The 14,568-nt window shown below is 38.3% G+C and overlaps 2 protein-coding genes and 1 pseudogene across 2 annotated transcripts; 1 reads left to right on the top strand and 2 right to left on the bottom strand.

Moving 5' to 3' along the window:
- Positions 1–1,718, top strand: LOC126588594 (E3 ubiquitin-protein ligase PUB23-like). Its single transcript, XM_050253699.1, has one exon. The coding sequence runs from the start codon at positions 165–167 to the stop codon at positions 1,407–1,409; it is 1,245 nt and encodes a 414-aa protein (XP_050109656.1). The 5' UTR covers positions 1–164; the 3' UTR covers positions 1,410–1,718.
- Positions 1,719–9,985: 8,267 nt separating this feature from the next.
- Positions 9,986–12,464, bottom strand: LOC126590291 (uncharacterized; annotated as a pseudogene).
- Positions 12,465–12,867: 403 nt separating this feature from the next.
- LOC126589841 (E3 ubiquitin-protein ligase PUB23-like) lies at positions 12,868–14,339 on the bottom strand. Its single transcript, XM_050255271.1, has one exon. The coding sequence runs from the start codon at positions 14,239–14,241 to the stop codon at positions 13,000–13,002; it is 1,242 nt and encodes a 413-aa protein (XP_050111228.1). The 5' UTR covers positions 14,242–14,339; the 3' UTR covers positions 12,868–12,999.
- Between the last annotated feature and the right edge of the window lie 229 nt (positions 14,340–14,568).

Raw genomic sequence — 14,568 nt, 5'->3', positions numbered from 1 at the left:
CTTGCATCACCTGTGATCTATCTATCTTCTCATCATATATAACCGTTATCTTCTCAATGCCATAATTCAAATAACCAAAACTTCAACTGTTGACATTTTATCATTCAAGTGTGTTCAATTTTGAGCTTTCTCTTGTCCTTTCTTATCCAAGGTTTCAAAGGTTCATGGAGGAATTCGTTATTCCTCCGCATTTTCTCTGCCCAATTTCATTAGAAATCATGAGAGATCCGGTCACGATCTCAACCGGTATAACGTACGATCGAGAAAGCATAGAGCAGTGGTGGTTCACATCGAAGAACAACACTTGCCCCGTAAGCAAAAAGTCATTGTCCGACGTTGACGCAGATCTCACGCCCAACCACACTCTTCGCCGCATAATCCAAGCTTGGTGCACTCTCAACTCTTCGCATGGCGTCGAGCTGATACCAACTCCTAAATCCGCGCTCGACAAATCCCAGGTCGTGATGCTCATCGAACAAGACAAGAAAATCCCTCACACCAATCTCCATTGCCTCCAAAGGCTCAGATCCATCGCCATTCAAGGTGAGAGGAACAAGAACTGTTTGGAGGCAGCAGGAGCAATCGAATACGTGGCCTCCATCATCAACAAAAGTCAATCCGATTCATCTACAGTCGAAGCGGCTATTGAAGTCCTTTTTCATTTCAAAAGCTCGGAATCTCGTCTCAAAGATCTCATGAGCAATGACAGCAACAATAATAACATCACGGAGTCTCTGGTCAGAGTATTGGATTGCGGGAATTACCAATCTCGAGCTCATGCAATAATCTTATTGAAGTCGTTTTTCGAAGTGGCAGATCCGATCCAGTTGATAAATGTGGACGTTGAGTCATTCCGCCAGATAGTGCATGTGCTAAATGGTCGGATTTCACAAGCAGCGTCAAAGGCGGCATTGAAGCTTCTTGTGGAGCTTTGTCCGTGGGGAAGGAACCGAATCAAAGCTGTCCAAAGCGGTGCAGTTTCGGTGCTCACGGAGGCTCTTCTGGGGACGCAAGAGAAAAGAACGTGTGAGCTAATATTGATCATTTTAGAACAGCTTTGTGGATGTGCGGAAGGGCGAGCTGAGCTTTTGAAGCATGGGGCCGGGCTAGCCATTGTATCGAAGAAAATCCTTAGGGTTTCACATGTGGCAAGTGATCGGGCGGTAAGAATATTGTCCTCCATTTGTAGATTTTCTGCAACTTGTGGTGTTCTTCAGGATATGTTGCAAGTGGGTGCTGTGGCCAAATTGTGTTTGGTGCTTCAAGTGGATTGTAGGTTTAAAACAAAGGAGAAGGCTAGGGTGGTTCTTAAGTTGCACTCTAGGGTTTGGAAGAATTCTTCATGTATTCCTGACCATTTGTTGCCCTTTTATCCGGATCAGGATCCTCTCCTAAGCTTAAGAGGTTGAGCCTCTTGAGTAAACCCATCAGACCGTTGAAATTTGATTCAATGGTTATAATTATTATAACTTTTAAAGGGATCCTCTGTTTATAGCCGTTGAATCAAATTTTATTAATCCGATGGATTTGCTCATGAATCTCAGCCTTCTAAACTTAGGAAATGATATTGATACCTTTTATCCATCTTTATCTTCATGACATTCATATCTTCTTCTTCTTTTTTTCTTTTTTTTTTATTTTAAAACAAAGTTTATAATTTTATTGTTGGGTCAGGTGCATGCGGCTCATCGGTTTTGAAGTAGACAATTGGAAACTTATGAATAGACTTGACTGTTATTATTTATTTGGGTAAATATCAGTTTACTACCCTAATGTTTCGTGGTTTTCAACATTTAGTACATCAAGTTTTTTTCGTCTCAGAGTCATACCTAAAGTGTTAATTTTGGGACAGTCTCATACATCCGTTAGTCAAACTGTTATGTCTGCCATTAACTAATGATGTGGCGCTTATATGGACAATGATTGGGCGTCATGTGTCATTAAGGGGTCCACGTGGAATTTTTTTTTTTTTTGGAAGAAGGGGTTCAAAAAAAAAAAAAAAAAAAAAAAGCCCCGTCTTCTACCTCTCCCAACCCCCCACACCCTCTCCCTCCCTTCTCTCTTCTGCAACTCGCACCCCTTCCCTCTATTCTCTCTTCTACAACCTGCACCACCCTCCCTTCTCTCCTCATTCTTCCCTTATCCCTCCATTCTCTCATCTGCACTAACCCACCAAACCCTCCTCTCCTCCAAGTTTTTTTTCAGAGCTCCGCCGTCGAATCCTTCTCCAAGTTTCGCTTTTTCGCACAACAGAGGTATTCTTCTCCTACCTTCTTCGTCTTCTGAAATTGTTATCGATTTTAGGGTTTGCTTCATTCGTGGTTTACCTGTAAATCGATAAACCTCCCTCCCTTCTCTCCTTTGCAAATCAATCGAATCCAAAGAGAATTGCCACTTCTAAAATGAAAAGGGATTCAATTTGGTTTCATAATTGGATTTGGGGATTTAGGGTTTTGCAAGTGCAGGCATTGAAAAAGATGGAATTTTGGTTTTCTAGGAAGTAAGTACAAGAATAGGGCTTTATAGAAAGAGAGAGAATTAGGGTATTAGAGTGACTTTCGAAGAATTGCCTCCCTCTTCAACAAATGAATCTGTCGTTGCAAGTCGAGAACTTCGATCACGAAGACAGGTTCGAAATCGCCCAACAAGAACCCAGTGACGCTGAGAGGCTCGAAACCGCACGAAAAGAACCCGAAATGGAATCTAGGCGGAGCAGTGTCTCGGACATCCCGGAGGGAAGGTTGAACCCCGATTTCCTGGTTTGAGGTGACTCCATTGCTGGGTTCTATTGGATGCAGTTCTTGGTTACTGGGAGGAAGAGTTGTGAAGGAAAATTTTGTGAAAACATGTTCATTTGAGCAACATCTATTAGCATGCAATTAACAATTAAAGGCGGAATCATGCTTGCATGCACTCAAAAACAAAACATCAACCATGAAATTCAAAGCCTAGTAGATTGGTGAACCAATACTCAACTCAAAAACAAAGTCAGTTGAAATTTATACCTTTGTAGATTTCTCTTTGCATAAGCAAAGGCTAATCACCCAAAGAGAGGGCCTTCATTCCTTGCTTCTTAAATCTATGGATTTGGATGGAAGAATAGGTTTCTCCAAGTTCCTAAAATAGAGAACCTCTAAGTATCTTCACCAAGGTTAGATTGGAGAAGAAATGAGTGACCTTGGAGGAGTAGTATTGCTAGCTAATCCCTCCAAGGGGGCCGGCCTCTTTAGAGAGAAAGGGAGAGACATGTTCTCTCCAATTTTCTCCAAAAGAAACCCTTAATGAATTTAGACTATAAAGTCCTTTATATAGTCCCTTCAAATAAGTGACCTAAAGAACCAAAAAGCCATTCTCTCTAACATGGCCGGCCATAAGGGTTTTATTGGGCTTTTGGGCCTTTGTGAATTAAGTTGTCATACAACTTAAGTCAATGGGCTTGACGTTCGAAGTCCATTGGGCCTTGAGGCCCAAAACTAACCCTTGGTCTTTTAACGAACTTTATTTGTTTGATTAATTAACATATTAATTAATCCTTGCCATAAATTATTAAATAATTAAACCATTTAATTATTCTTACTCATCTCCATTGTTTCTTCAATCTCCACCTTACACGGTGTACGATCCATTAGGTTCCTTTTAGCGAGGCAGTGGGCGATTAAAACCATTTCAAATCGATTGTGAATTGAAACTTACTTTCAATTCTCCCTTTAGTGATTATACACTTTTAGGGCTTCCACAAACCATGAGTGACACCTAGCAGCATATCATGGTTACCCAAGCTAATCAGAAGAGGTGGAGAACCTATTCAGTTTAGGATTACAAATGCAATACGGTCTTTCTCTAATACAATACTCTTGACCACATTGTTTGGTTTGATAGTTTATTCATGTCTACTATCCAATGTGATTCGTGTGCTTATATGATTACCTTGAATGTGATTTGGAACGCCTTCCTAAATCTCATTCATACTCTGATCAAAGATTTTCAATCATATCATAGAGTATTCTCCCTCAAACGATTTGAAGGTTAGAGATCCCTTGTTGCGCATTCACTTGCCTCCATGGCTAAGTGGCTTAACCCCAACGATGTCGTGGACACCCGTGGATGGGGTGACTTTGACATAATCAAAGATCAAGAACTTAACCACAAGACAACTGTGATGCCTCAGGTCAAATGACTACTTTGCATTATCCCAACCATGAGTTCTCATGTGACATGAATATGAGAACTCTTCGTTGATCGTGTTTAGTGAACTCATTCTCCATTGAGCACCTACGTACTTGTCTTGATGTCACACACACCAATGACTCGAGACTAGTCACTCTCCCTGAGAGAAGACACAACACATACTGATCTTAACGGACTGTCAATGTCCAATTGGCAATCCTATGATCAGGAACGTTTAGGATGTGTCTACGAAAGAATGGTCTCATGAATCTAACTTCTTTAGATTGCATTCTCCCAATCACATATTCATTGGACTTATCGTTTAAGCATATAACATTTATATGAGACGGCTCAAACAATAACCTTTGCCCTTTATATTTAAACTACATTAGTTTAACTTGTGAAATGTCCGTAAAGTATCATCATATGATTGGTTTTAGGGCACATTTCCAATAAGTTGCTGGGTTGCTGGGTTGCTGGGTTTGAAGAATGTGATGATATCATATAGCTAATTGGTATAATTAATGGGAAGGAGGCCAAAGGAACAGATGAGAGAAGGGAGGGGGGTTGGGGGAGGTAGAAGACTGGGTTTTTTTTCTTTTTCTTTTTTTTTGAATTTTTGAATTTTTTTTAACCCCTTCTTCCAAAAAAAAATTAAAAAATCCACATTGTCCACATAGGTGCCACGTCATCAGTTAACGGCAGACTTAACAGTTTGACTAACGGATGTATGAGACTGTCCCAAAATTAACACTTTAGGTATGACTCTGGGACGAAAAAAACTTGATGTACTAAATGTTGAAAACCACGAAACATGAGGATAGTAAACTGATATTTACCCTATTTATTTGTATTCGTTGAACATTGTAGTGTTTATATTGTTTCTTTATTAGTTGGAACTTGGGACATTTGAATCATGTATATAATATTTCAAAGGGAGTTTTAACAAAGCACTCGCAGTAATGTTCACTTTTAACGAAAAACCACATTTTTACCTTTAATTGTCATTATTCATTATACCTTTAAAAAGGGATTTTCATTCAAAGGGAAGTTTTTTTGGACTTTTCGTTAGTTTTCCTTATGTCAAACCCCTTCAGCGATCTGTAGCTCTCGTATTCGTACATTCCAAAGACTTTTTAGGAGAAAAACTTTATTCACAACCAAAACAAATTGTCAGACGAAGTAGTTTTGTTGGGTAAAAGTTAAAGAAAGTTGAGGTTCCTTCATAAAATCAATTGGTAATATAAAGTAGCCTAACCTCTTATAAATATATGCAAGGTCCCTCCTCTCATTAATGTGAGATGCATTCTTAACACGCTCTCTCATGTGTGGTGAATTTTCAAGTCTAACACGTGAACAACACAACTCAAGTGACGTGGAGCACATATGGCCGTTGGGCTTCACATGTGGGACAACCTGCTCTAATACCATGAAGAAAGTTGAGGTTCCACTATAAAATCAATTAGTAATGTAGGGAGTAGGACCTCTTATTAGCACATGCAAGGTTTTTCCTCTCGTCAATGTGGGATTTATTCTCAACAAAAGTTGTGTTAATCGCTCTAAACATTAGCCGACAAAAAGTCGTCAGGAAAATTTGGTCGAGCAAAATTCTTCGCTCGAAGACATAACAAGACTTGGCAATTTCTTAGAGCATCTCCAATGGAGTCTATAAATAGGGACAACCACAATATAAAATTGAAATAAAACAAATATAGGGACAAAATGAATCTCTAATAATCAAAAAATTAGTCTCTAAAGTATAAAGACTCATCGGATACATAATGTATATACCCACATATAACCACTATATCGGTACAGCAATGGTGGAGCCAGTTGGGAAAATTGGGTGGAAAACATGGCCAACTGTTTTGAGTGCTACTTTGCAGTTAAAAGCCTAATTGCCTCACACGTGCACAAGTGTTGTTGGACTCACCAGACAGCTGCTAACGTGGCTGCAGCATGGATCCAGCGATCATAGCTCATAATATTTTTTCCCCCTTCCAACAGATTCCAAATCAAAGGTCTGTGGTATTCAAATTTTGTTACCGTTGAGAATCAATGGCTCCATGATCATTTCTCTTCATCCCAAATCAATTTTTGTTACAAATATTTTTTTTTAACAAACGATATTATCTACACTAAGAAAACGGGATGGTTTACCCTCACAATGAGCTAACAATAATGTGGTTTAAATTCTTCTTTGGCAAGAATCGAACTTAAGACCTCTCACTTACAAGTGAAAAGGAATACCACTAGACCATAATACTAAGTGGCCCACAAATTTCTTTTAAACTATGTATTAGGTATGATGTATTACTTTTAGGTAATGAATCAATATATTTCTTTTAATTATGTAGCAATGTATATTTTATGTAATAAATTAATTTAATGGTTAAATCTGTATGCACTTACAAGCACCCAATGACATAATAATTCAATAATGTAGCCAATATAGTTACATTTTTTGTGAAGAAAAAATTTGGTATCAAAATTTCAATTTCGTTTTGTTTAAGTGTTCATAAAAATATTTTACTTCAACATAATGTGATATTAATTCAAAAAAGTTAACACAAATAAAAAATTTGCACCTAATCAATTTATCATATAAAATAGCAAAAACCTCAAATGTAAGGATTTTACCATAAAGACTCTCTCATTGGATTTAAGTTCCTAATGAGTCCTCATATGTGGTGGTTGGAGTCCCTAAATAGGGACTCTCAGATGACCCAACGAATAAATTGAATACGTCAAGCAAATTTTGAGAAGAAAAAAAAACTTTTTTAACATTAAATTCAAATTGTTTAATGATCATTGAATTTCAAGATTAGGTCAATTTAGTGTGATTTTACTCTCGATTTGGGGTCTTCTAAAGAATCATCAAAATCGAAGTGAAAGCAACTATTGAATCGTGATTTTTCATTTCTACCTGTCGAATGATTTCGTCTCGCTATACCTAATCTCCAACTGTTTATTTTTTATGTATGAGATCTCGAAGTATATACAAACACATTTAGTTGTTGGATCATGAAAACTAGTTTCGTAGAATGCGTGTTCCATCAAAACAATAGCTTCCAAAACACTTAGTTTATTTTATACTTCCATTAAGTAGAACATAAGCTTTTGTTGTATCCACTAGTATAATTAGTTTAAATTGATGATTGGGTTCATTCATTGTATTCTTCTGGGGTTGAGGATTTCATTTGTAAAAAATAATCAAAATCGGAGTTAAAACGACCGTTAAATCGTGATTTTTCATTTATAATCGTTGAATGATTTTGTCCCGTTACCCAATCTTTGAACGTTTGTTTTTGGTGATTTCTGGCCTATTAGATCTCGAAGTATAGATAAACATGTTTGACAATTGGATCATGGAAACTAGTTTAGTAGAATCTGTGTCCCGTTAAAACAACAGATTCCAAAAAAACTTGGAGTTTAATCAATTTTTCCATTAGTACAAGTAAGCATTTGTTGCATCCACTAGTGTAAATTTTAAATTGGTGATCGGGTTCATTCATTTTTTCTTCTAGGGTCAATGATTGTATTTGTAAACAGTCATCAAAATCAGATCTCACACGACAGTTAAATTGTGATTTTTTTGTTTCTAGTTGGTGAATGATTTCGTCCCGTTACCTAATCTTCAAACATGTTTAATGGTTGGATCGTGAAAACTAATTTTGCAGACTGCAAGAATCATCAAAGGAATTGGACATGTGAAAATCATCCACCTCTATCTTGCCCCTTGGGAAAAAGGTAAGTGTACTTCTAAATTTCTCAGCCTTTGGCCAGTATCTCTCTCTCTCTCTCTCTCTCTCTCTCTCTCTCTCTCTCTCTCTCTCAAGTTTCTAAAGTCCACACATCTCCATCTTTCGTGGTGTTTGAAAACGTTCAAGAAAAAAGGCTTAGCCATGGGGTTTAGAGCTTTGGAACCCGTTAGAAAAAAAAATTGAGAAAAGAAGAGGAATTTTAAATTTAAAGAGGAATGATTTTTTTTTTTTTTTTAAGAATAAGTAAACTGAAAGATAGAAGAAGAAGGGGTTTTTTTAAAGTATGTGGAGATGAATCCAGCAATAGCGATTATATTTGTAAAAAATCATCATAATCGAATCTAAAACGACCTTTAAGTCATGATTTTTTTGTTTCTAACTGTCGAATGATTTCGTCCCATTACCTAATCTCCGAACTTTTGTTTTTGGCGATTTTTAGTGTATCAAATCTCAAAAAGTATTTACAACCAAGTTTGACAGTTGGGCAGAGGAAAATACTTTCGTAGAATGCAAAAATCATCAAGGAAATTTAAATAAATGTGTATTTGTTGGGGATATTTCTGATCATGTGGTGGTATTCTCTCCATGTTCTTCCACATGCAAGACATCTAAGTAACTTTTCGTTATCACCTTATTCAACACAAAGCAATTACTCAAGTACTCCACATGGTGATACTTATATCCTTTTCAACGACTAGTTCTAACATTACAATTAGAAATCTATAGTTGCTGTCCCCACAATTGGCTTCGACTCCTTCCTCTTCTCGTACTAACTCATCTGACTTTTACCACCAATATTACTCCCTAAACCTCCATAACAAAAGGCGGACCTCCTTCCCTTAACGAACCATGTGGGATTAGGCACTGTCATCTTTTGGTTGTGGACTCCACTGTAGCATGGCTTTGCTGCTTCTATTTCTCATGAGGTACTTGGGGAACTTGTGCAGAGTGGTGAAAGGGTAGTGGGAAAACGGGTATCGAAGCAAATAGTAGTGGCAGCTAGATGGAAGTTTGTCCGGAAAAGTTGGTCACCCTAAACCCTAAAACCTAGTTAAGCCTTTATGCGAAAGAATTTTTTTAAGTTCATAGCGCAAGATTTCACTGGCTCCATGTCATTTTTTGCCCTCAGCACCAAATGTTTGCTCGACGAACAATAACTTGCCTGAGGAAAAGTCTCCTTAATGAAATCTCTTCTGTCGAACAAACCTTAGTCAGGCAAATGGTAATTTTTGGTAGTGATTGATAGTTAATGATGAATACAATTTTAACAAGAACAAGAATAATGTTTGAAAATAACTCAAACCAAACAAATTTACGTTAACAAAAAATAAGGCAAACTATAATTGTAAATCTAATTTGACAAAAAAAAAAATTGTAAATCTAATATATGCTCTTGATGAGCGTAATGATATTAGAATTTAGGGTAATTCTCACTTTATTACCCTAAAGAATCATAGTTTCAGATTTTCATACATCAAATTTTTTTCATCCTAGTCTCATACCTAAAGTTACGTTTTTCTCCCATATTCATACTTTTGTTAGGTTGACCATTAGTAACACCGTTTAAAGTGTGATGTTGCGCACTGTGGCCCCACGAGAACATTAAAAAATTCCAAATTTCCAACATTCCAAACACTAGTACAAAAAACAGTTTGCACAACACAGGTACCTTTGTCACGCAAAGTCAAAAAATGTTGTCTGAAAATTAGCCTAACGAAACCTTCTTTGCGTGACAACCGTCGCACCAAGGCAGTGAAAACAGGGTTTGCGCGACGAAGAAGTAACTTACGTTGTGCAAAGTGTCTTTGCGCGACGCATGTCCCTGCATCGCACAAAACTCTTTTGTGCGATGCATGTCGCTTTGTCACGCAAAACTACTTTGAGCGACAGAAGGACATGCATCGCGCAAAGGAGTTTTGCACAACGTATGGACATGCGTCACGTAACACGGGTTACTTCTTCGTTGTGCAAACCCTTGTTTTATTTTATTTTTTTGGGAAAAATATTTTTTATTTAATTTTTAATAAATATTGTAATTAAATTCTAAACAATAATTAATAAACCAAGAAAAAGTATTTAATTATAAAATATATGAAAATGTACATACAAGATGTCCAAACAAAAAAGAAAAAACTACAAGAAGTAGTCTTTTAGGTTTGATACATTAGGCTAATGGGTATCGACTAGGCAAAGTGGCTAGGAAGTCGAAGGTGGAGAAAGATCAAGTGCTAGCATTGGGATTTGGAGGTCAGACATCTGTAAATCCCGTACAATCATACTCATCTGCTCGCTCTGGGCCGCAAGCTGACCTTTTAGGGTTGTCACTTCCTCTTTCAGGGGTATTGACCTCTCATGTGGTCGATCTGGAAGATGAGGCACCCGTCTCACTAACCCGTGCCTTCCCTATACACCGAACAACTTTGCCATGACGACAACCGAACTTCGGATCCATGACCTCAGTCAGGATCTGAAGACCTGCATCCTCGGGTACAATGACATCCTCGATCGGGGTCTCTGGTGGAAGCTGTGATGTTGCTTCTTAGAGAACAACAATGTGTTCTTCCACCATAGTAACCTGTAATAATAAAGAAAAAACATATAATGTTTAATAAAAAAATATAAATAATATTTGAACGATTCATATATATAAGAATAATAACAATTACATATACTTACATGAAGCTGCTTAGTGGTCTCATTGCCGGGTCGAATGTATACGTCCCTGAACAGGTCGATCTCTGGGAACTTAGGACCCTCCTGAAGAAAAAAACATTAAGAAAATTTATTAATCAATAATAAAAAATAAATTGTATAAAATTTCAAAATTAATATACTTTTACCTGACGTTGTGCCTCAAGCCTATACGAAAAAGGATTCGAACCGGAATGGTGGAGAAGTGTCTTTGACTCCCGAGCTTTCTTGCCAGCAACAGATTTCTTCTGTTAAACACACAATATACATGTTAGTGCGACTATTTGAAAGAAATTATTAAAAAAAGCTAAAAAAATAACTAAAACAATAATAAATTATTATTAAAATATTATGTACATACCACAAATTTTGGGTCCGTAAAATGTTTGCAGAGCTACTCCCAATCCTCTGGCCGGTCTTCCAACTCAGCTGGGCAACCCTCTAGACGAGCAATCTCCGAATCATCCCATAGCTTAAAATGCGGGTGAAGATCGCTCTTCCAATTTTTATACCGGGTTGCTAAGGTCTCCTCTAAGTAGGCCATGGCCTCAGGGGATATGTTCTGAAGATCATAATTGACCTACAAATATGAAAAACAATAAAATAATAGTAAGAAATTTAATAAGATTAAAATAATATACTTTGGTTTATAATATTTGTAAACAAAATTTAAAAAATGATAAAGCCTAAAAATTAATTTATTCTCCTCGGGAATTTGTGCCCAAGACTCCCACTGCATAGGACAACAATACCGAATAACTAACCACAGCTAGTAGCGACGCTGCTATGCTGCTGTGAGGTTCCCACTCCACGATGTCGCAAGTCATACACAATCTTGATCAAGGAGGTGGATAGACGCACGCTCTGTGTCACATCCCGGCCCGGGGTAAACCACTTCCCGGGCCCACTCCACCACCATAACACGATATTGTCCGTTTTGGACTTACCATTCCCTCACGGTTTTATTTTTGGGAACTCACGAGCAACTTCCCAGTGGGTCCCCTATCCTGGGAGTGCTCTGGCCTCCTTCTCGCTTAACTTCGGAGTTCCTACGGAACCCAAAGCCAGTGAGCTCCCAAAAAGCCTCGTGCTAGGTAGGGATGGGAATATACATTTAAGGATCACTCCCCTGGGCGATGTGGGATGTCACAATCCACCCCCCTTAGGGGCCCAACGTCCTTGTCGGCACACCACGGCCAGGGTCAGGCTCTGATACCAAATTGTCACATCCCGGCCCGGGGTGGACCACTTCCTGGGCCCGCTCCACCATCATAGCACGATATTGTCCATTTTGGGCTTACCATTCCCTCACGGTTTTGTTTTTTGGAACTCACGAGCAACTTCCCAGTGGGTCACCCATCCTGGGAGTGCTCTGACCTCCTTCTCGCTTAACTTCGGAGTTCCAAGGAACCCGAAGCCAGTGAGCTCCCAAAAAGCCTCGTGCTAGGTAGGGATGGGAATATACATTTAAGGATCACTCTCCTGAACGATGTGGGATGTCACACTCTGTGCCAGCTTCAGCATTCGATTAGGCTCCCTAGTGTTTTTTTTAGCTACCCAAAAAAACTTAAATGGTTAAAACCTTAAGCTTCAATTTATACATAAAATTTGGCAAAACCTCCCCTACTAGTATATCATTTCCTAAAACCTTAAAATAGTAAGATAACAGTAATTCACAACTCGCAACACATTTTCACAATCCAGCAAATTTTCATAATCATAAAAATAATAGTTTTAAAATGAAAAAAAAATACAACGTAGTGAGAATTAGAAAAAACTATCTGGCTGGGAGGCCCCACCCTCGACTCTGGATGCCGAGGAAGTGTGATCAGAAACATCCATTTCGTATTCCATTCGTCAAAAATAATTTTTCTCAAACAACGTGTTGTAGTTTCGTTAGTTAGGTTTTGTTCAACAATGGAAGCTTCCATTGTTGAACAAAACCTAACTAATACATTAAGTGATTTGGGGTGTATTTAGAACCTAATAAGGTTGAAATTGTCATTCCACAGTATGGAACACAAGTCATTTAATATTAAATTTTAATGTATGGTGCATTTAACATTATGTGGGGTGCTAATAAAAAAAGCCTACTAAAATAATTTAACAACTCATGTATTTAAATTTAGGACAACGCAATGAGCAGTGGAATTCAGAGTTCAATTTGTTTGGTTGATGGGAAGGGTACTTAGAACAATGTACTAAAATAAAAGTTGTATGGAAATCGTATTTCTAAAACAGCCAGTTACAAAACTCATTAGTTATATACAATTAACAGAACTTGTAGACTTATAATCGTAATTATATACAAATTAATGAACAAACAACAAAAAGTCCTGAAATAAGTATTTGAGAATATATAAATGTATACAGTTATCTACCACCTAGGCCTTGTTATCAGATATACAGCAATACAAGGCGAGTTGTTCCAGACATTAGAGTGCAACCTTAAGATCCCTCTAACCTTTTTCTTTAAATAGGCTTCACAGTCTGATTGCATTACCATGCACAGCTTTGACACTGCTCCAACCAACAGCATCTCTGAAAGAACATTATGTGTAGCGGAGAACATCGCGATCGAGGAAAGTATATGAACTGCTGGATCATCTGTTGCCGGTGAAACCCTAAGAATTCTTTTAGACACCATGGCCATACCTCCACCGTGTTTCAGCAGCTGATCTCTCCCATCAGCACAGCCACATAAATTGGCCAAAAGATTGAATATCAGCTCTGTTACACGCTTTACGGGTTTTGCAAGCTCAAGCTCGATGATCTGGAAGACTGCACCGGATTCAACGATTTTAATTCGGTTTCTCCCCCACGGGCATGCATTTATTAGAATGTGGAGTGCAGATTTGACAGCTTTCAGGGAAATTTTTTCTTTTAACACCATGACAATATTCTTGAAGAATTCAAGGTTCAACCTCTCGAGCTGACATGGACTTAGGACTTCCATTGTCATTTTCGATACCAGTATCGCTTCGTTTTTCACAAGGAGATGATTATCCATCTGATCAAGACCACACCTGAAAACCCATGTCAAAGAATCAAGAAAGTCGGTGTTTCCATTAACAAGAAGTTGGACTTCATGGTCACCACTCACATTCCAAACATGATGCAAAATTCTAAAAGCTTCTAGAAGTCCATTTGTTTCACCTCCCCTGAAACATCTTATGACGAGCAAAATCACTGCCTTGGCAACACCTGCTTCGGCCATGGAGAACCTCGTCCTTTCATCGTTCTCTAACACAAGCGCTTCCAATTTTTTCAGTGCAGTTAACTGCAAATGCGAAACCCCAAGATCCCGAACAAGTCTAGTGAGATAGATCTTGTCGAGAGGGAGTCTTGTGGTCGGGATCAAATCAACCCCGTTGGCTGCGTTTTCTTTGCACCATTGCTGGATTAGCCTGCGGAGGGTGTGATTGGGCGTCAAGCCGTCGCCTCTTGGCAAGGCCTGCTTTGTGACCGGGCACGACAAGTCGTTGGTTGCCAAGAACCACTGCTCGATGCTTTCCCGGTCGTAAGTGATGCCTGTTACCACCGTTACGGGGTCTTTCATGATCTGGAGAGAGATGGGACATATGAAATATTGAGGTACTTCTATTTCAATATCCTCCATTGAAATTAAACTCAACACTTAATTCCAAATTAATGTAAAAACTAATATTTGTAGTGGATCAATATGTACACAAAACTTAGCGTCTGGAAGAGGAAGAGAATTTCTGATTTGCAGTGGTAAAAGAAAGCGGCTGGGTTATACTTGTGAAGAACGTTTCTTATTCTTATTTATTCAAATGTCGGTTTAACCAGTCAAACTTCTTTCCTTCATATTGTGCTTTGGTCAACCCATGAGAAATTTATAAATCACATTTACATGAACCTTCTTCCGGTCGTCCACCAAGACTTCCACTTGTTGCATCTCAATTCGTGTTCTATGAAGGCATGG

Source organism: Malus sylvestris, chromosome 11, assembly GCF_916048215.2.
Source record: "Malus sylvestris chromosome 11, drMalSylv7.2, whole genome shotgun sequence".
In the NCBI taxonomy this organism is placed as follows: Eukaryota; Viridiplantae; Streptophyta; class Magnoliopsida; order Rosales; family Rosaceae; genus Malus; species Malus sylvestris.
Note: the sequence above shows the minus strand (reverse complement) of the source record. Positions and strands in the feature narration are given on the sequence as shown.

What these genes read in the sequence shown, in the direction of transcription:
- LOC126588594 (XM_050253699.1), top strand. Translation starts at nt 165, where the DNA reads ATGGAGGAATTCGTTATTCCTCCGCATTTTCTCTGCCCAATTTCATTA.
- LOC126589841 (XM_050255271.1), bottom strand. Translation starts at nt 14,241, where the DNA reads ATGGAGGATATTGAAATAGAAGTACCTCAATATTTCATATGTCCCATC.